The 20277-nt window shown below is 34.1% G+C and overlaps 2 protein-coding genes and 1 long non-coding RNA gene across 4 annotated transcripts in view; 1 reads left to right on the top strand and 2 right to left on the bottom strand.

The window, feature by feature from the left end:
* Positions 1 to 4077, top strand: part of LOC120069811 (light-inducible protein CPRF2-like) — a 6445-nt gene extending 2368 nt beyond the window's left edge. Inside the window, exons 2-6 of the mRNA XM_039021627.1 lie at positions 1318 to 1420; positions 2480 to 2639; positions 3134 to 3209; positions 3291 to 3416; positions 3530 to 4077. Coding sequence (XP_038877555.1) covers positions 1318 to 1420; positions 2480 to 2639; positions 3134 to 3209; positions 3291 to 3416; positions 3530 to 3859 — 795 coding nt within the window. The 3' untranslated portion in view covers positions 3860 to 4077. The remainder of the gene's footprint in view (positions 1 to 1317; positions 1421 to 2479; positions 2640 to 3133; positions 3210 to 3290; positions 3417 to 3529) is intronic.
* On the bottom strand, positions 2209 to 3531 carry LOC120069812. The gene is made up of 2 exons (XR_005479699.1): positions 3396 to 3531; positions 2209 to 2620 (listed from the first exon to the last, which is right to left on the bottom strand). It is a non-coding gene; the product is annotated as an uncharacterized LOC120069812 (long non-coding RNA).
* On the bottom strand, positions 3680 to 6416 carry LOC120069809 (pentatricopeptide repeat-containing protein At3g18970). Of its 2 annotated transcripts, none has more exons than XM_039021625.1 (2): positions 4730 to 6413; positions 3680 to 3816 (listed from the first exon to the last, which is right to left on the bottom strand). In XM_039021625.1, the coding sequence occupies exon 1, from the start codon at positions 6260 to 6262 to the stop codon at positions 4730 to 4732; it is 1533 nt and encodes a 510-aa protein (XP_038877553.1). In that variant the 5' UTR covers positions 6263 to 6413; the 3' UTR covers positions 3680 to 3816. The 2 variants fall into 2 exon arrangements, with proteins under 2 accessions (XP_038877553.1, XP_038877554.1); XM_039021626.1 differs by having other exon boundaries at positions 3757 to 3889; positions 4730 to 6416.
* Positions 6417 to 20277: the final 13861 nt, after the last annotated feature.

The raw sequence follows: 20277 nt of genomic DNA on the forward strand, positions 1-20277 counted from the left end.
TTATGATTAGTGGCACATACAAATGCTCTAAACCAATCATCATACATCCACAATAAACTCTAAACTACAATTTGATATATGATAAAGTATATCATAATATTGTTGATCATATGAAATAAGAATATTTTATCTACCTCTAGTACAATGGATACATATAAAATTGTTAAATATATGTGAAATTTTCAAATTGACATCTCAAATCTCAATTGAGGGGTGATTTTTTTTTTTTTTTTTTATATTAAAAAAAGTGTATAATTGGAGTTGTTGAAAAAAAAAAGTTAAATAAAAAAAATAATAACCAGTAGTAGATAATACTTATTTTGGTTAAAAAAAAAACTGTATTTTATATCATTTACTTAACAACTCCTTTTATGATTAAACCCTACAATTTGCTAACTCTTTACTCTAATAATTTAAGCCATAACTATATGATTTTTATAATCTTTAATTTTAACTTATGAATACCATCAAAACCATGCCAATTTGTGAAAACTATAAAAGGAAAAAATTAAACTTTGCGTTTTTTTTTTAATTCGACCAATAAATCAAATGATACTTAAAAATTATGAAAAATTATAAGACAAAATTTGTGAAATAACAAGCACGAGTTTCAAAAGTGGCAAAACACAAACAAAATGGTTACTAATGAAGCTTTGATTTTTTTTTTTTTTTTTTTTTTTTTGGTTAGGTATTCTAGATTTTTGTTTCTTTAAGTTTTAATGCTATATGTAGGGTTGACAAAATTCCCGCAGGGTCGGGTCCCCGATCCCCGGTTTGATCAGGGGATCCTAACCGGGTCCCCGGTCGAATATGGGACGGAGACTGGAGGGTATCCTAATATTTTTATAAATATAAAATTACAAATATTTTTATATTTATATATATTAAAAAAAAAAGTCGGGGATGGGTCCCCGCGAGTGCCCGTTCCCCAACAGAGAATCCTCATCCCTGTCCCCGCCTTCAATTGGCGGGGGCAAGTGCGGAATGGGGGGAAATACCCCTCGCGGGGATGGGAAATCCCCCCGCCCCGGCTAGGCCCCGTTGCCAACCCTAGCTATATGGAATGGAGAATTCGTATATTTGAGGTCCTTAGATTTTAGATTCACAATTATTTTTCGTAATACCAATACTTAAGTGAAATTTTTTCATGTCAATATATATATACATGAATTCGATTGACGTATATTGTTTTTTTTACATGTGCATGAAAGAATCTCTTAACTAAATTTTTGCACATTAACTATGATTATAATGTAATTTTATTTTCGAAGTTGAGTAAAGTTGGGTTTGTATTATCCTTGGTTCATGTGACAATAGGGATCTTTTATGAAGACTCAAGATTCTTGTGCAAGTTCCACTTTAGCTCAAAGTGAGTCTCAAGCCAGTGCCTCACACTTGCCATCACAATTCCCTCCAAAAGGTTTGCACTTCTACATTGTTACCCCCTTTATTTATTTATTTATTTTTGAAAATACACGAAATAAGGGATTGAAGTTCAGATTTCGAAGTTGATAGTATAAGTTCATGTCAGTTGAATTATGTTCACATTAGTTTGTTATCCACCTTACCTTACTCTTTCTTTCTACAAGAATACTACCACATAAATATGGAGTATATATTTTATGACTCGTTAGAAGATAAAGAAAATCCTTAACCGCTAAATTATACTTATATTGACATGTTTACTTTTAAAATTAAAATAATTTGGAAACATGAACACAATATTTAATATAGCATCTATTCTAAAAAAGGGAAGAAAAAAAAACTCAACATTATTTGCTTAACCTTTTAGTTTATATATTAAAGTTTTTTTTATTAAAATGAGTTTATATTAGTTTTGAAAAATAGAACTTTATATCAGAATATCAATGATAATCTTTTTTTCCCTGAAAAAAGAAATTTATTTAATCATCATGATAAAGAATAAAGACCAATTAATTGGGGTTTTTTATTTCTTTTCCTTTTCCCTTAAATATTTTTATGTTTGAGTTCTTAATTACCTTCCATCCTTTTATTTTCTTTCTAGTACAATTAGGGATAGAGAATTCAAACCACAATTCTCGTAGTTTTTAAGAGACTTGTATGTCAGTTGAGCTATACTTGTCTTGGTTTAATATCTCCGATCTAAACGTAGCTTTGTTAGTTAGGTTCAAATTCCAAAACCACACATATAAATACACAGGCAATATTATTAGAAACACCATGATAGGAATAAGAATAAGAACTTTTAAAATGATGAGAACATGAAAGGAAGAATTCCAAACATATTAGAAGTTGAATATAATATCTACTTTAAAAACACTAAAATCTACTTTTTTGAACATCTTCACTAAGTTATTACCTCGAAATTTAACATCAAATGTTAGTTCAACAATTTTAAGAACCTTTCTCAAATAATAGTTGCCAGAAAATGTTCTATTTAGTTCAGGAGTTTAGAATGAATTATGGTCACAAGATAATGATATTAATGAACCTTTAGGAATTTCTTTCTCACCTTCTGTGCCAAAAAAGGCTGGAATTCTGGTCAGCTCAGCAAATATATCATCATCAAGAGAGCAGACTGATGAAGATGATGATGCTGAAGGAGAAAATGATATGAATGAGCAAATGGATCCTGCATCTGCTAAACGTGTTAGAAGGTAACATTGATAGCATTTCGGTTAAATTATAAGTTTAGTCCATAAATTTTGAAAGTAGCATCTATTTAGTTGCTAGATTAAAAATCTTCCAATAATGCATTTTCTACCCTTAACCTTGTTAAGTAAATAAAATTTTGAAATGGTTAAAATAACTTTTTTCATGTTTAAAATCACTCCGAAACACACATTTACTCGAAATCAATTCAAGTTTCAATTTTACACTTTTAAACCCATTTTTCATACTACCAAAATTGATTTTAAATGAATAAAAACATTTTTATTCATTTAAAATGACAAAAGTTATTGTAACAATTTTAAAATCACTTCCAAACATGTGATTACTTTGTCGTTTAGCTCATAATGCTATCAGTTAGGACTACATAAGAACATAATGCAAAGTTTAGAGATTTAAGACTAAATATACATAATAGTTGTGGATGTGGGGACTAAATGAACTTTGAAAAATTGTACGCTAACGCAGTTGTTTATATCAGAATGCTTTCTAATAGAGAATCAGCTAGACGCTCGAGAAAGAGAAAGCAAGCACATTTGACAGAGCTCGAGACACAGGTGATCTTCTAACTTATCTTTGTCTCTGAATTTATATATATAATCGACCAGTGATAAGCCGACACGATTCATTATTGATAGGTTGCTGAATTAAGAGTTGAAAATTCAACATTGCTAAAGCGTTTCGGTGATATAAGCCAAAAGTACAATGAAGCAGCTGTTAATAACAGAGTTCTGAAAGCTGACCTTGAAACTTTGAGAGCAAAGGTATGTAAATAGCTGACTCTGATTTGCGGGGAGTTGAGACAACAATATAAAGCTAAAGCCTTATCTTCTTTTGTTCTCTCTTGATACGACAATGCCAATGATCCCATTTCCAGGTACAGATGGCTGAAGAAGCTGTAAAGCGAATCACTGGTACGAAATCTATGTTCCATGCCATGTCGGACGTATCCTCAATTAGCATGCAATCCTTTGAAGGAAGCCCCTCAGAGGTATCAACAGATGCACCTAACAACCATATTGCCGACATTTCTTCTGCAAATATTCAGAAGAATTCTCCGGACATGGCAACTGCGTCAAGGAACAAGATGGCACGAACAGCTTCCTTGCAGCGAGTGGCGAGCTTGGAGCATCTTCAGAAGCGCATCCGGGGGAGTTCAAGCGCCTGTCATCCATCAGGAAAGGGAGATCAGCAGCAACAGTTGTGACGATATTGTTCCAAGTGTATGAAAGAGACACTGTAATATTCTTTACATGAACAGCTTTCCAATTTTAAATGAAACATACTTTAGTATGAGATGGCATTCAAAGAATGGTTTACTAGTTTTCTAAGCACTTTGGCACAGTGTTTCCCACAAAAATACTTTCAAATGTTTAGGATTCTTTAAGTCGCTTTAGACAACATAAAATAAAAGTGTTCTTTTTAGACCGTAAAGTGTTTATGAATTAAATAATTTTCAGCTCTATAAGCTATAAGCTTATAACAAACTCCAAGAAAGCTCTCTTTGGCAACAATTTAAATTACAAGTTTAGTCTTCAAACTTTTAAATTTAGGCAAATAAATTCCTGAATTTTAAAAATTAATAATAGGTTTTTGTACTTTTTAATTTTGTGTCTAATAAGTTTTTAAACTAATTTTCTGTTGAATAAATCTTTAAGCTCTCAATTTTATGTCTAATATGTCTTTGACTTATTTGATATTTTTCAAAACTCATGAACCTATTGGACACAAAAGATTTCTCATTGATATATATGTGTATTTATCGGACACAAAATTGAAATTTTAATTTTCTATAAGATACAAAATTCAATTTTATGTTTAATAGATTCACTCATGTTAAAAAAAATGTTGACTATGTGAGGGTTTTATTAGATAAAATTAAAAATTGAAGGACCTATTTGACATTCTTTAAGTTCAAGAGACCAATGTATGTAGAAATATGAAAGTTTAGGACTAAAATTGTAATTTAACCTTTAATTTCTTTTCAATTTTTTGAAAATTATACTAATGTTATGTTTTCTTTGTTTAGTTTACGCTTCCTACAAACACCAAAGAAACAGGTAGTTGAGAACAATACCTATAAGGCTTCCAAGCCTTGAGAACCCGTAGTTTGAACTGAACTACACCCAGCTTTATTTTCAATCCCTTTGATCTTCATCTCCTCTCTTACAGCCTCCACATCCTCCCACCTTTCAGCAGAAGCATAAACATTTGACAAAGCTACAAAGTCCTCACTTCCAACACACCGCTCATCATCAAAACTCTCCCCTCCCTGTCTCTCCACAAGCAACTTACCCACCCTCTCTCCCATTTCAACATTACCATGGACCATACAAGAACTCAGCAAACTCCTCCATAAAACACCATCAGATTCCATTGGCATTCCAAGTATCAACTCATATGCCTCTCTCAAGTGCCCAGAGCGCCCAAGAAGATCAACAATGCAGCCATAATGCTGCATTTGAGGCACAACCCCAAACTTCCTCTCCATGACGTGAAACAAATGGAGCCCCTCTTCAATAAGCCCTCCATGACAGCAAGCAGAAAGCAGACTTGTGAAAGTTACTGCGTTTGGCTTTACACCATGAGTTCCCATTGCATCCAATAGCTCCAATGCTTCTTTACCCCTTCCATGAACGGCCAGTCCTGTCGCCATGGCTGTCCACGTCAAAACGTTCCTCTGCTTCATCTGCTTAAAAACTGATGAAGCACTGTTAAGACATCCGCATTTTGAATACATATTAACCAAACCGGTGCCAATAAACAGATCGTTTTCAGGGGAATCAATTGTCTTCTCGATATATGCATGAACACAAGCGCCGGTTTCAAGCATACCCAGTTGAGATGCAGCTGAAAGAAGGCAAACCATTGTAGTATCCGTTGGTTTCACCTCAGAATTCGTTGATTCAACCAACATCCCCCGAAACAATTCCAACGCATCTCGGGCATACTTGTGAGCACATTGCGAGCAATACCCTGCAATCATCGCGTTCCAGGTAACACTATTTCTGACAGACATTTCATCAAACACCTTCCGCGCAGTACCCACATTTTTATTAATCGCATAAAAATGTATCATCGTAGTCTGAACCGTAATGTTGGAAACAATCCCGCGTTTGAGAATAAGAGTATGAATTTGCTTGCCGATCATTAACGTAGACACCGATGGGGCTCGCGCGCAAGCTCCGAGCACGAAAATGAAAGTGAAATTGTCGAATTCGAAGTGGGGGTTGGAGACCCAAGAGGCAAAAATGGAGATGGAATGTTGAGGTGGAGCGCATCTTATGAGAGTGTTGAAGAGGAAGAGATTTGGAGGGTGTTGGTAGTGCCGGAATATCAAATGGGCGTAGGCGATGGCTTCTGGGGAAGATTTGTTGCAGAAATGGGTGATTAATTTGGCGTAAGGGGAGGGGGGTTTGAAGCCACTGGTAATCAATTGGGCATGAATTTGTTTAAGTTGAAGGGAAGAGTTTCGTATGTTATTTAGGTGGTGGATGCACCTCACTCTTGGGGCTAAGTGCATCTGCGAGGTTGGATTGGAGTCCAATCTCTGTGCCGCATTTATGCCGTCATTGTATATGGTATGCGACACTGTTCTAATTCTTCCCATCAACAGAGTGGCAACTAGAGATATCCATTTTTTTCACGAGAGCAGAGCTTGATTCTTCCAATCAAGAGCTGTCCAATTTTTTTACGCGGATGGGCCTCGCCTCGTAAACGGGAACGGGATATGTATTCTCAGTCTCCCTCCCTTCCATTCCTCGTCCCCACTCCGATTAGCTTCTATAGTTATCTAATGTTATGTCGTTATTATTATTATTATATAAATATTATATTTAAATTTCAAATTTGATTATTTATTACAAAAGATAAGGAATATATTTAAATTAAATATTTAAATTTAGATTATACATGTGAATAATTTGATTTATATTTATTTCTTTTTACTAAAAGATTTAATTAGTTTTTTTTAGACCAAAATTTGGATAATTTATCTTTAAATTCAAATTGTCACGTAAAATTAACCATAATAACCAATTTAGTGTTAAAGTTGATTATTTAATTACAATTTGTTTATATTAGTGATTTAAATTAATTGACCTTTTACAAATAACGAAAAAATTTACCGTAGGGAATCTGACCCTCGCGAATTTCTCGCGGGGAATCCCTACCCCAATTCCCGTGGGAAATTTCACGGGATGAGGAATGAAATGGGGAGTGGGGTCGGGGATGGCATCCCCGACTTCTTCCCATCCCGTAAACATCTCTAATCACAATGCTCGACTTCTGTTTGCAAGCATTATGAATTTCGATCTAAAGCGTCGTGATGCTTGATTCTGTTTGCAAGCATTGTGGAACATGAATATGAGTATTGAGAATTTGAGATGTTTTGAACAAAGGCATTTTGGTATTTTCACCTCCTTCAAATTCAATTGCTCAAATTCTGTCTCAATACTCTATAACTAGACTATTTAAACTCATAGAATATTCTGAATTAACACAATTTATTGGGTCTAAGATATTAAGTAAAATAACGTGAAAATTTTGTAAATCAAATAACACTTGCCTTAAGTCTTGATCCATTGGATGACGTCAGCTAATCCAATTATATTATAACATATGTTTCTAATTTAGCTTGGCAAAATAAAATAACCTAAGCCTCTTAAAAAGATTTAGATTAAGTTGAAATCAATTCAAGCTCAAAAGTTGATTCCAAAAGTCAATAAAGCTTAAGTTCATACCAAGGTCCCTCAAAATTCTCCATATAAAGGAGTAAATCCTTCATTTTGGGCGATAAGTCATCCATTCAACCCATTCATTCACTAAGAGAAGGAATCAAAATTCATTTTTTTTTTTACTTCTTTACGTGATTGTCATCGTTTCTGATTAATCATTTAGTTCTTACCTAAATTCTAAAAATCAAAACGAGATTTAAATTTATTTTTTTATCTTTCAAATTTGACTTGGTTCTTAGAATATTCTCAAAAAGTAGATAACAAGACTAAGAAACCAATAGAAGTAGAATTATAAGTTTAATTTTCATAATCCAAAAACAAGAAACCAAATGGTTATCAAACGAGATAAAAATTATCAACCAAACATGAGTTTGGCTAAGTTAATTCATACTCTCTTAGACATATTTAAATAATAATATGTTTAATTAAAGTATGAGCTATGCATGTGGATTAATAATTTATCATATTGGGTTATTTGATTGGGTCATATTATGTGATCTAATTAATTAGGGCCATAGATTCCTAATTGATTATGAAGTTAATGGATAGAAGCGCATTCATAGCTAATTAGGGTTTAATGGGAACCATAATTGAACTAGTATATAAAGAGAGTTAGGGCTATGGTCCCTAATATACCAAAATAAACACACTCAAGTATTTCTTGAATCCCATCTAGAGAGAGATCTCATTTAGGGCATTCGGAGTTTTGGTTGAGGAAGTCAATAGCCGCCTTATAATTGCCATCAGTTTTGCAATGGAATCCGGTATGTTATTTTTGACAATTTGGCATGAATGATCCTAGGATTTATCTATTCTATATAGATCTAAAGTAATTATGTTAACAAGTGGTATTAGAGTATGAATTTCATGTTGGATTGTTGGTTTTATGCGTTTTCTATTGGTATTGTTGATTAAATTTTGGTTTTTGTAAAGAATTTAAAGGATTAAAAAAAATCGGTCAACTTACTATAGCAACGTTGTAAATCTCAACGACGGTAGGTTGGAAATCTTTGCAGTCATTTTTTTTCCAGCAATATGTGTTCTTACAATCCATGTTCTTGTCGATGGTATTTGGCATACCCATCATTGATTATGAATGATGTGGTGATGAATTAAAGTGGATTTTTTTTTTTGGGTTGATTATTTTGATTGAACGGTGGTTTTTTAAAGTTTTTTTTTTAAAAAAACTTAGTTCTATTATTGTCAAAATTGAGGGTGTTCAGTTGAACATTCTTGACAAAAGTCTACCATTGTGATGAAATCTACTAGAAAAGATTAAAGACCGATTGAAGGAGTTGGATCTCTTGCCACTGCAAGTTTTGCCTATCAAGACTAGACTTTCAGTCAATGACTGACTGGAGTTGCCATCGGACGAAGATATCGATCAATTACCAATTAAAGTCTTGCTGGCAGTTCTTGGTTTTAATTATCATTTTTTTATTCTTTAATTCTTAATGGATGACTTTATTAATTCGATTTTAAATTTGATTGATAATGAAAAGTTAATGTTGTCGCTGTTTTTTTAACTGAAAAGTTATGTTAATATTTAATTGATGAATATGAGTTTCTAAAACTCAATTGTGATTGATAATTTTGGAAATTGGTGATTTTTTTAAGGTTAAAAAAACTTATTGAATTCAATGAATTTATTTTTTTTTAATAATTTCACAATATTGAATTTGTCAACTATTTGGATTAAATGCTGATTGAATTTCTTGTCTGCATTTCTAAGTTTTCTTGATTAATAATTTGGTGAAATTCTTAAAAAGAGTTCTTAGTTTTTTATTGATAAATTTGTGAATTTAAATTTAAATTTGATAAATGATATTTGGGGATATTCACATATTTATGTTGCTTTAATTGTATTGTGTATATGCAATTATTGTGTGAATTTTGGTCAAGACTATTTGGTGTTCTTTTCCCATTATTTTTGTACAATAATATTTTTATATTATTGTGTCTTATATTTTAGATTGAATTGGTCAAATAATATATTACCAAAGTAATCTCTGTTATCTAGATTAATTTTATTATGAAATATAATATGTGCATATTCATAAATTTATGTGGGTAATTATTGGCCCAACGGAAGATAATTATTTTGCCATGCATGTGGTAATGAGTATGTGAAAATGATAAGATTGCTTTATGGCAAATAGTCGGTCCAAAGAAAGGCTATTTTTTTACAGAGTTTATTATCAGTACTTTGATTATTACATTTAGAGTACCATTCACAATTGGTGTTTTTGCCCAAAGGCTGAACATCAATGTTGTGCTAGGTATATTGTTAAGGGAGCCCACCACATATGTAAAATTATTTTGTTTATATTTTAATTGTGAGTATATATTTCGTTGTTTATTGTTTCAGTTGGTCTTACTCAAATATCTGAAAATCTGAGTTTAATCCCTAAGTTGAATGGATTGAACTTCAAGATTTGGAAGAAAAGCTTAGAGATACTTATCGGGTGTATAGATTTGAACCTTGCATTAAGGATCAATAAACTCACTTCTACTAAAAAACTAAATACCGTTAATATAGAAGAGCGGAAACAATCAAATCGCACGTGTCTGATAATCATTAAGCACTCCATTCCAGAGTCTTTTCAGAATTCAATCATGGAAAGTGAAAATGCCAATAAGTTTCTTGCTCAAATTGAGAAATATTTTGCTAAAAATGAAAAAAAAAAAAAAAAAGGGAAAGCAAGTAGTCTTTAAACTTCTTTAACTTCTATGAGGTATAAGGGCAATGGAAACATAAGGGAGTACATTATGGAAATATCCAATCTCACAGGTAAATTAAAGGTACTTGATATCGAGATAAATGAAAATTTACTCATACATCTGGTACTTATCTCTCTTCTTACACAATTCACTCAGCTTAAGATAAGCTATAATACTCATAAGGATAAATGGAGTATTAATGAGCTTATCTCACAATATGTGCAATAAGAAGATAGGATTAAGAGAGAAAGAACAGAAAGCGCTCATTCTGCAACTGACTCTTGTAAGGATACGAATGGAGTGTTATGCTATGTTGTTGCATCGCTTTTGTACACTACTGATGTATGAATGGATGATACAAGCTCATGTCCCCGACAACGGCACCATAAACTTGTAACGATAAATTTAATCTTTTTATCTTTATCTAACTCTAATGCATGGTTCGTGAATGAAATGAATGATGTGCTAAATATGCACTCAAGTGTTTTGCGATAAAGAAATTTTTATGCGATACCACATTTTAAGTATATGCGTTAATAATGATATGCGATGTAGTAGTGCGTGTCACAAGTTTCCTTGCGCTGAAACCAAGTATAATTCCAACGCAAATTTCTCAGAATGATCCGAAGTCGAACACGGGGATTGTTTTCGTTAATGCGATACTTATGTGATACATGCGACGATTTTAACAATGAATAAAGAATGTGGGTTTATACAGAAATACAAATTGCGATTAAAGTAAAAATGCGTTGACAAAGTAAAATCCTAAGCTACTATGATACACGATACAAGTTACACGATACATGATACTGAGGTCGAGAATTGACTGTGAAGTTGTACAAATGAATCGATGTATGCGATGGCAAGTCTTATGAATGAAGCATAAAGAGAAAGAGTAAAGAGTAAAAACATCGCAAGTTTGTCAATTGCATTAAGGACGCAACTAAGGTTCCACTTTCCCTTGGCGTACACCTCTCGGTGATCGGCCGCTTTCCCATATCTCTATGGTGAAACAGGGATGAACGTGATGAACACAAGGTTATTTCCATATCTGAAAATACTTCTCACTTTAGTTAACGCAATCTTCCAACCTTCTCTCGATAGGCGGAATAGCATCTTCACTTCTACTCTCACAGGTGAAGATGCCATCGAGCATGCTTTAGCTAAACTTAATTAATTCCTTAACACAATTTAACTCACTCGTTTAATTCTTGCTATTTACCCCGAAGATTAAGAACACATCATGGAGAAAATGGATTATGAATGTATGGAAAGAAACAGAGAGATATAATGGTGACGATAACAACATTTAATTCTAAAATTAAGCATTTGATACATGTTGCGAATGAAGAATCACAGAAGATGAAATAAAGGATAGAAACAAATACGGAAAGAGTGTCACGTCTTGACACAGATCCCGATCGGAGATTTGTGCTTTCCAGCGTGTGGATGTGGTGGAGAGGAAAGCTTCCCTCTCAGGCTTGCTTTCCCGGCAAAATTGACCTTTGCACAGAGCTTCAACTACAGGAATCGGAAGAATTCTCTGCTCGAAGACTCACCTCTCGGCCTTGTCTCATCGTTCTCCTGGATCTACTCTGGACAGTTGCTTCAGACCAGTCTCTCTCTCAGTTTCAAAATATGCACGTCTCTATGTATACATGTATGCCTTTCAGTGAATTTGAAGAAGCTATTTATAGGCGAGACCTTGACTCTTTGAATTTGTGGTCTCCACTGTATAGTTATGGTAGTTTCTGAAATGGCAGAATGAAAAATTCCTTCTGTTACGCAATCAATCCGTCAGAAATGCACAACTAAAAGCTGTACACTTGTCAGAATCTTCCGCAAATGCGTTGCTCTTCACATCTTCGATTTATCGCCGCATGCAGTGTTGTTTTTTATTACCACATGCGGTTGAAATTGCATTGATCGCTAAGCTCAAGATCAATTATCGCATATGCCGTCATTGCGTTGATCATCTTTTCATTCTTGATTGATGGGCGCAATGCGACATAGATGCGTTGTTTATCTTGTCTTCGAGCCATGAACGCATGCGGTCACTTATTTCCTGCAAAACAGAAACTAAAACAATCTATCTCGCCATCGCAATGGTGTTAGTGGGTGTATTCACGACACTTCGTAATTTTCATATTTCTTAGTCAATTTGTATACTATCGACGTAACTTTCCTTTCTTTTTGCCGCAATATCTAAAGAAAACAGTATAAATAACTTGTATTTCTACAAGTTATCAACTCTTGTGATAAAAAGAAAAGGAAATCTACGGGTGCTGCAGAAGGGACATCTCAGTAGAATAAGAGCAAGAAACAGGCTACTGAAAATCCTTGTTTTTTCTGCAAAAAGAAAGGTCACTTTAAGAAAGATTGTCCCGAGTATGCCAAGTAGCGTGTAAAGAAGGGTAAACTTCTTACTTTGGTTTGTTCTGAAGTTATTTTAGCTTTTGTACCTACAGATACTTAGTGGATAGATTCTGGTGCTACTACTCACATAAGTATATCGATGTAGGGTTGCCTATGGAGTCGACCGCCAAGTGATGCGAAAGATTCATCTATGTGGATGATGGCAAAACAATTCCACTTGAAGCTATTGGAAATTTTAGATTACTTTTAAAAACTGGTTATTATTTGGATATGAATGAGATTTTTATTGTACCCTCATTTAGACGAATTTAGTTTTTATTTCTAGTTTGGAAAATTTTGGTTTTTCTTATTCTTTTGAAAATAATAAAGTTAGTCTTTTTCAAGATTCCAAGCTTATAAGTATCGGTTCTTTAATTGATAATCTATATATGTTTGATTCTTTTGCTTCATTTAACAAGATCCTGTTATCTAATTCATGTGGTACAAAGCGTAAATTAAATGAGAATTCTGCTATGTTATGACACAAGCGTTTAGGTCACATCTCTAAATAGAGAATTAAGAGATTTGTGTTAGATGAAATTCTTGATTCCCTTAATTTAAGTAACTTCCACGTTTGTACGGACTGTATTAAGAAAAAACAGACAAACATAAGAAAATTAGGTGCCAACAGTTGCTCAGACGTCTTAGAACTAATACATATAGACATTTGTGGTCAATTCCCTGTGGCTTCTTGGAATGGACAACAATATTTTATTACGTTCATAGATGACTATTCAAGATATGGGTACCTATATTTTATTCATGAGAAGTCTCAATCTTTGGACGTTTTCAAGTCTTCCAAAGCTGAAGTTGAGCTTCAACTTGGAAAGAAAATTAAGGTTGTCAAATCTGATTATGGTGGTGAACACTACGATAGATATGATGGATCAGGTGAACAACGTCTAGGGCCCTTTGCCAAATACCTAAAGGAATATAGAATCGTCCCGCAATACACTTTGCGAGCAAACCTAATATGAATGGTGTAGCGGAAAGGCCAAACAAAACACTCAAGGATATGGTAAGAAGTATGATTAGTCATTTTTCTCTAACAGAATCCCTCTGGGTTGAGGCACTAAAGACTGCAACACATATTCTTAATAGGGTACCTAGTAAAGTAGTAGCTAAAACCCCTTATATGCTGTGGACAGGAAAGAAGCCTAGTATTAAGCATCTTCACATCTGGGGTTCTTCAGCTGAGGCTAGGCCTTACAAGCCTAATGAAAGAAAATTAGACTCAATAACTATTAGCTGCTATTTTGTTTGGTATTTTGAGTGCTTTCAGGATTTCAATTTTATGATCCCACTTTTAGACCATTGTTTGAGACGGGAAATTCTAGATTCCTTAAGGATGTTGAATTTGGGAGAGAAGATAACTTAAGGAAAGTTGTCTTTGAAGAGGAATTAGTTTCTTTTCCTTATGTAGTTATAAATGATGTTAAAGCTCCAATTCCTGATTTCACTATTGAACCAATAATAGAACAAGACAACATTGAAGTCCCCATTATTGAACCTGACGTTTAAATTCAACAACCTCAAGAAGTGCCACTAAGGAGATGTACTAGAGAGAGAAGAAGTGCAATTCCAGATGATTATATTATGTTTCTTCAAGAACATTAGGATGATGTGGGCGTAATGGAAGATGATCTAATCAACTTCCAACAAGCTCTACAGAGTTCTAACTCTCAAAAGTGGATAAACGCTATAGAAGAGGAAATAAAATCCATGAAAGACAATGACGTTTGGGAACTTGTTGAATTGCCATCAGGAGTGAAACCCATTAGGTTGTAAATGGATATTTAAAACTAAAAGGGATTCACATGGCAATATCGAAAGACATGAAGCTCAACTTATGGCAAAGGGTTTTACTCAAAAGGAAAGCATTGATTACAAAGAGACTTTCACTTTGGTTTCATGGAAAGACTCTTTTAGGGTAATCATGGCACTAGTAGCTTGTCTTCCTAGCAAAATAACATTCTCCTAACTGAGAGTGTCAAGGGCAGCCTCCATTTCTTCTATCATAGCTTTCTTCCACTGAGGATGATTGAGTAACGACTGCCCCGCTGTCTCTGACATGGACTCGGTGAATAAGTCAAGTCCCTTTGGTCGGTTCGCTCAGGTGGAGAGCGTTAAGACCTAGAACTTCAGAACGTTAGTCAGTGATTGCACTCACTTTGATTTAGAGCTACATCAAATGGATGTAAAAACTGTATTTCTCAATGGGAACATTGATGTGACGATTTATATGGTGCAACCAAAAAACTTTATGTCTGGTAATTCAAAGTTTATGGTGTGCAAATTGAAGAAATCTATCTACGGTCTCAAGTAAGTCTCTCATCAATGGTATCACAAATTCCACGAAATGATAACCTCCTTTGTTTTGAGGTGAATATAGTGGAAGATTGTGTATATCACAAGTTTAGTGGGAGTAAATCAATCTTTCTAATGTTATATGTCGATGACATACTCATAGCAAGTAATGATGTAGGTTTATTGCATGACACTAAGAGATTTCTCAAAAAGAATTTTGAGATGGATCTTGGTGATGCTTCTTTTATATTAGGAATTGAAAATACTGCGAGATCGTTCTCAAGGTATTTTGAGATTGTCACAAAAGAACTACATTAAAAAGATTTTGAGTAGATTTGGCATGAAAAATTGTGCACCAGGAGATACTCCAGTCGCTAAAGGTGATAAATTTCATTCATTTAGGTCAATGCCCCAAAACCACATTCGAGACTAAGGAGATGCAGAAGGTTCCCTATGCATCGGCTATTGGAAGTCTAATGTACATTTAAATATGTACGGGTCTAGATATTGCGTTCATAGTTGGAGGTAGGCAGATATTTGAGTAACCTGAGGATGAATCATTGGAAAGTAGCCAAACGGGTTATGAGGTATTTACAGAGAATAAAAGATTATATGCTCACTTATCGGAGATTAGAATTTTTGGAGATCATTAGGTATTATGATTCTGATTATGCTGGATGCCAAGACACTTTGCGATCCACTTCAGGCGATATCTTCATATTGACCGGAGGAGTTGTATCTTGAAAAAATATTAAATAAATACTTACGACTTCTTTTACCATGGCTGCAAAGTTTATAGCATGTTATGAGGCATCCAATCATGGAATATGGTTGCGAAATTTTGTCACTGAGTTGCGAATAGTGGTTGGCATAAAAAAACTGCTAAAATTATTTTGTGACAATAAGTCGGTAGTGATGTATTCCAACAACAATAGAAGCAATAGAAGTCAAAGCATGTAGACATGAAGTTTCTGGTTGAGTTCAAAATGGTCAATTTTTTATAGAATATATAGGAACAAACTCTATGGTGGCAGATTCATTAACTAAAGGTTTACCACCTACAGTTTTTCATGAGCATGTTACACACATGGGTGTTAGTCACTTTTCTAATTCCATGGTTTAGTGAGAATTTGTTATTGTGGATGTTCTTGACCTTATTTTGTTTATTTTCTATATAGAATAAAATTGATGGTTTATGTTTTATTATCTGAACTTGTTTATCATGCATGCAGTTTAGGATAAAGTTTTTTAAAGGATGTTCTCACTAAGGAATTTGGACCAATTGGAAACAGGCATGATCTAAATCACTTTGCATGTAGTTTCCATGTTATCTATCCATACTTGATCTATGTCATTGAATGTATTAGAATTGGTGATTAAGGAAGGTTTAGTTACAAGGATAGTGACGAAAGTCACCTTGATTCCGTACTAATACAGGAGATGGACTAGATTGAACTAAAGAGAAATTCTATTATTGAAATAATCTGTTTATGCGTGCTTAAAGTTTATGTGATTTAATTATATCAGGTACACAGACATAGCCCAAGTGGGAGATTGGTAGACATATTTAAATAATAATATATTTAATTAAAGTATGGGCTATGCATGTGGATTAATAATTTATCACAGTGGGTTATTAGATTGGGTCATATTATGTGATCTAATTAATTAAGGCCCTAGATTCCTAATTGAGTGGACTTAATGGATAGAAGCCCATTCATAGTTAATTAGGGTTTAATGAAACCATAATTGAACTAGTATTTAAAGAGAGCTTAGGGCAATGGTCCCCAATATACCAAAACAATACGCACTCAAGTTTTTCTTGAATCCCATCTGATCCCCATCTAAAGAGAGATCTCACTTAGGGCATTCAGAGTATTCAGAGTTTTGGCTGAGGAAGACAATAGTCATCTTATAATTGCCATCAATGGAATCTGGTATGTTATTCTTGATAATCTGACATAATGATCCTAGGGTTTATCCAATGTAATTATGCTAACATGCTCAAATCTCAAAACAACCCATTGAAAATATTCGAGAGAGGCCAAATTTCATTTGGGCCATTGATTTTGGGCCAACCGTACAAAATTTCTATCTATTTGCCCTCACAATCACCTCTTTTCATAGTATTATATGTATCTTTCGTACATTATTTTTTCATGTAATTTTACATTCTACATTTTTTTCTATTCAATTTTACATTCTCTTTTTGCAATTAAATCTTCCAACAATTCTTATTTTGTCCTCATATTCCTTCATTTTTTTGTTGTATCTCTTCCCTTTTTTTTCCTCTTTATGAAGCGCTTTTTTATTAATCGAGGATTATTAAATTAAAATTTTAAAGAGGTGATTAGACAAATGTTTAATTTTAAAATGCATATTTGAAAAATATTTAAACCTATTTTTCACTTCAAAAATGTCTAAATGCATAAAATCAATCCCTTATTTAATTTCAAAACAAATAACTATGCCCCTCCCAAAAATCAATAATATTAAAAGGTATCTAAGCACAAAATCTAATACAAAAAATGAATTCAAAACCCAAATATAAGGTCTACAAAAACTAAAACCCAAACCATGGACACAAATACAAAGTCTACAAGTTATATAGTGTTGTTCTTGCATAGAAGAACTTTGGTTTAAGAAAGATCATTTAGAGAATTGACCTACCTCACAAACAATAGTTCCCAAACGTCCTAAACTTTAAGTATATTCTATAACTAGATTTCTGCGTAAATTTGGGACAATTTAAATTTTTTGGTTAATCTCTCTCATATTTGATTTTTGAATTATTTTATGATTAAAATAATAAAGAAAATCAATCCGAACATAGTATTGATTCTTTGTAGATTTTATTTTTTTAAATAAACATTAATTATATTATATATCATCACTAAAATTGGATTTTCATTTAATGATATATTATTTTATTTATTAACTAATATGATATATATTTCTAAAATTAAGGAATACAATATATGATAGTTATGATTTTTCCTTTTGTCAGACGGTGTACATCACCATGTTGAATGAGAAATTTTGGATTAATCACAAGTTTCCACGTCATTTACTAAATTAATGACGAAATTCCAAATCATTAAATTTGGGTCAATTAAGAGTTGACATATGTCCGGAATTGAAGTTGAAGACAAATTTCAATGACACCATGTGTTTTTATCATGACCATTGAATCAATTAAGATTAATTTGGCCTAATTTGATATTATTATTTGGTTCAAAATCCAACTAAGTCCAAAAATAGGCTGAATTTGACCCAAATGTCAAATCATGTCTAAATCCGATTAATTGGGCCCAAAGGCCAGACCATGAACCAACTAAGCCCAAGTACAACTAATTGGGCCCAAATGCCAGACCCATGGATCAACCGAGCCCAAGCCCACCTGTGAACTCTATAAATAGAGAAGCTCTTTTCATTTGGAGAGGTCAGCAATTCTATACTCCAGAGAGCTTATAGGGAATTCTCTACAATCAGAAGACTCCTTGACTCATGAAGTTGACCACACCTGAAGACTGAAGTCCTTCGAAGATACAAGCATTCTGAAGACTGAAGTCCTTTGAAGATACAAGTAATTCTACCTTCAGAGATCCCAGAGAGAATTCATCAACAAGCAGAAGACTCCCAAGACTCCTGAAGCTGCACTCTTAGAAGACAAAAGACCCTTGAAGACACAAACACTCTTTCAAGACTTTTACTTCAAGAACATTCGGTGTTTTTCTTCTTCAAGTCAAGCACATCCACCCAACCGAGAGAGAATCAGAGGATCAAGTACTAGAGATCGAACTACATCGCATCAAACCAACCTCAACATCAATACCAATACAAAGTTCAAGTTCCATGAAATAAATTTCTATTGAAATCTCGTGCGAACAAATTTATCCAAGAACAAAGGTCGATCATCTAAGAAGATCAACAAGTCTAAAGGCTGATCGCCGATCGTCCAAGAAGATCAATAAGCCCGTTGGTCGTCCAAGAAGATCATCAACCCCAAAGGCCGATCATCCAAGAAGATCAACAAGCCCAAAGGTTGATCGTTCAAGAAGATCAACAAGCCCAAAGGCTGATCATCCAAGAAGAATAACAAGCCCAAAGGCCGATCCTCCAAAAATATCAACAAGCCCAAGGACGATCATCTAAGAAGATCATCAAACCCAAAAGTCGATCCTCCAAGACGATCAACAAGCTCAAAGGCCGATCATCCAAGAAAATCAACAAGCCCAAAGGCCGATCGTTCAAGAAGATCAACCAACTTAAAGATTATAGTTTATTTTTGAAAGCATCAAAATACTATGTATTAGAGATTATACTCACTTTCCACAAAATTAATACAAATACAAAGTTCAAGTTCCACGAAATAAATTTCTCTTGAAATCTCGTGTGAACAAATTGGCACGCCCAGTGGGACATCTCTACCTCTCATCTCTCTCTTGTCATCTAGGTCAATAAACCTACAAATGGCACCAAAGAAAGTTGTATACAAAACTATCGTCGCAAGCGATACTTACATAAGCTCTGTCATCACGAAACAACTAATAGAATCTACTAAAGGCGGGATCGTTATTAGAGAAAATCCCTTGTTCGACGGCTATGTTTCTGCTACTGATCCATCAGATAAAGAATTGTACTTTGATGTAGTATCTATCATAGTGACTGATGTAATGGCTGAGTCAGCCATGGCAAAGATGGAAAGGAAGATAAATTTCCTAATGAAAACTGTTGAAGAGCGAGATCATGAAATCGCTGCTTTAAGAGATCAAATACAAGCTTGAGAAACCGCTGAGTCGAGTCAATCTCCAACTAGAAAAGCCAATGACAAAAGAAAGACTGTCTTGCAGGAAGACTAGCTGTAACAATCTACCTTTGTTACTACCTTGTCAGTTCAACAGCTGCAGGATGTGATTACAAACTCCATAAGGGCTCAGTACGGAAGACCATCACAGTCCTCATTTATCTACTCCAAGCCGTACACCAAAAGAATCGGCAACCTGAGAATGCCAGCTAGGTATCAATCTCCAAAGTTTCAGCAGTTTGATGAAAAGGGCAATCCAAAACAACATATTGCAAACTTAATTAAAACCTGCGAAAATGCAGGAACTAGAGGAGACCAGCTAGTCAAACAGTTCGTCCGTACCTTGAAAGGAAATACTTTCGATTGGTATAATGATTTAAAGCCAGAAGTGATTGACAGTTGGGAATAACTAGAAAAGGAGTTCCTGAACTACTTCTACAGTACAAGGCGCACTGTTAGTATGATGGAGCTAACGAACACCAAAAAGTGGAAGGGAGAGGCAGACATCGATTACATCAACCAATGGAGAGCATTGAGTATGGATTGCAAATATAGACTCACTGAATTATCTGAAGTGGAAATGTGCACTCAAGGCATGCATTAAGAGCTTCTATACATCCTACAAGGGATAAAACCTCG

Source organism: Benincasa hispida, unplaced genomic scaffold (assembly GCF_009727055.1).
Source record: "Benincasa hispida cultivar B227 unplaced genomic scaffold, ASM972705v1 Contig613, whole genome shotgun sequence".
Lineage (NCBI taxonomy): Eukaryota > Viridiplantae > Streptophyta > Magnoliopsida > Cucurbitales > Cucurbitaceae > Benincasa > Benincasa hispida.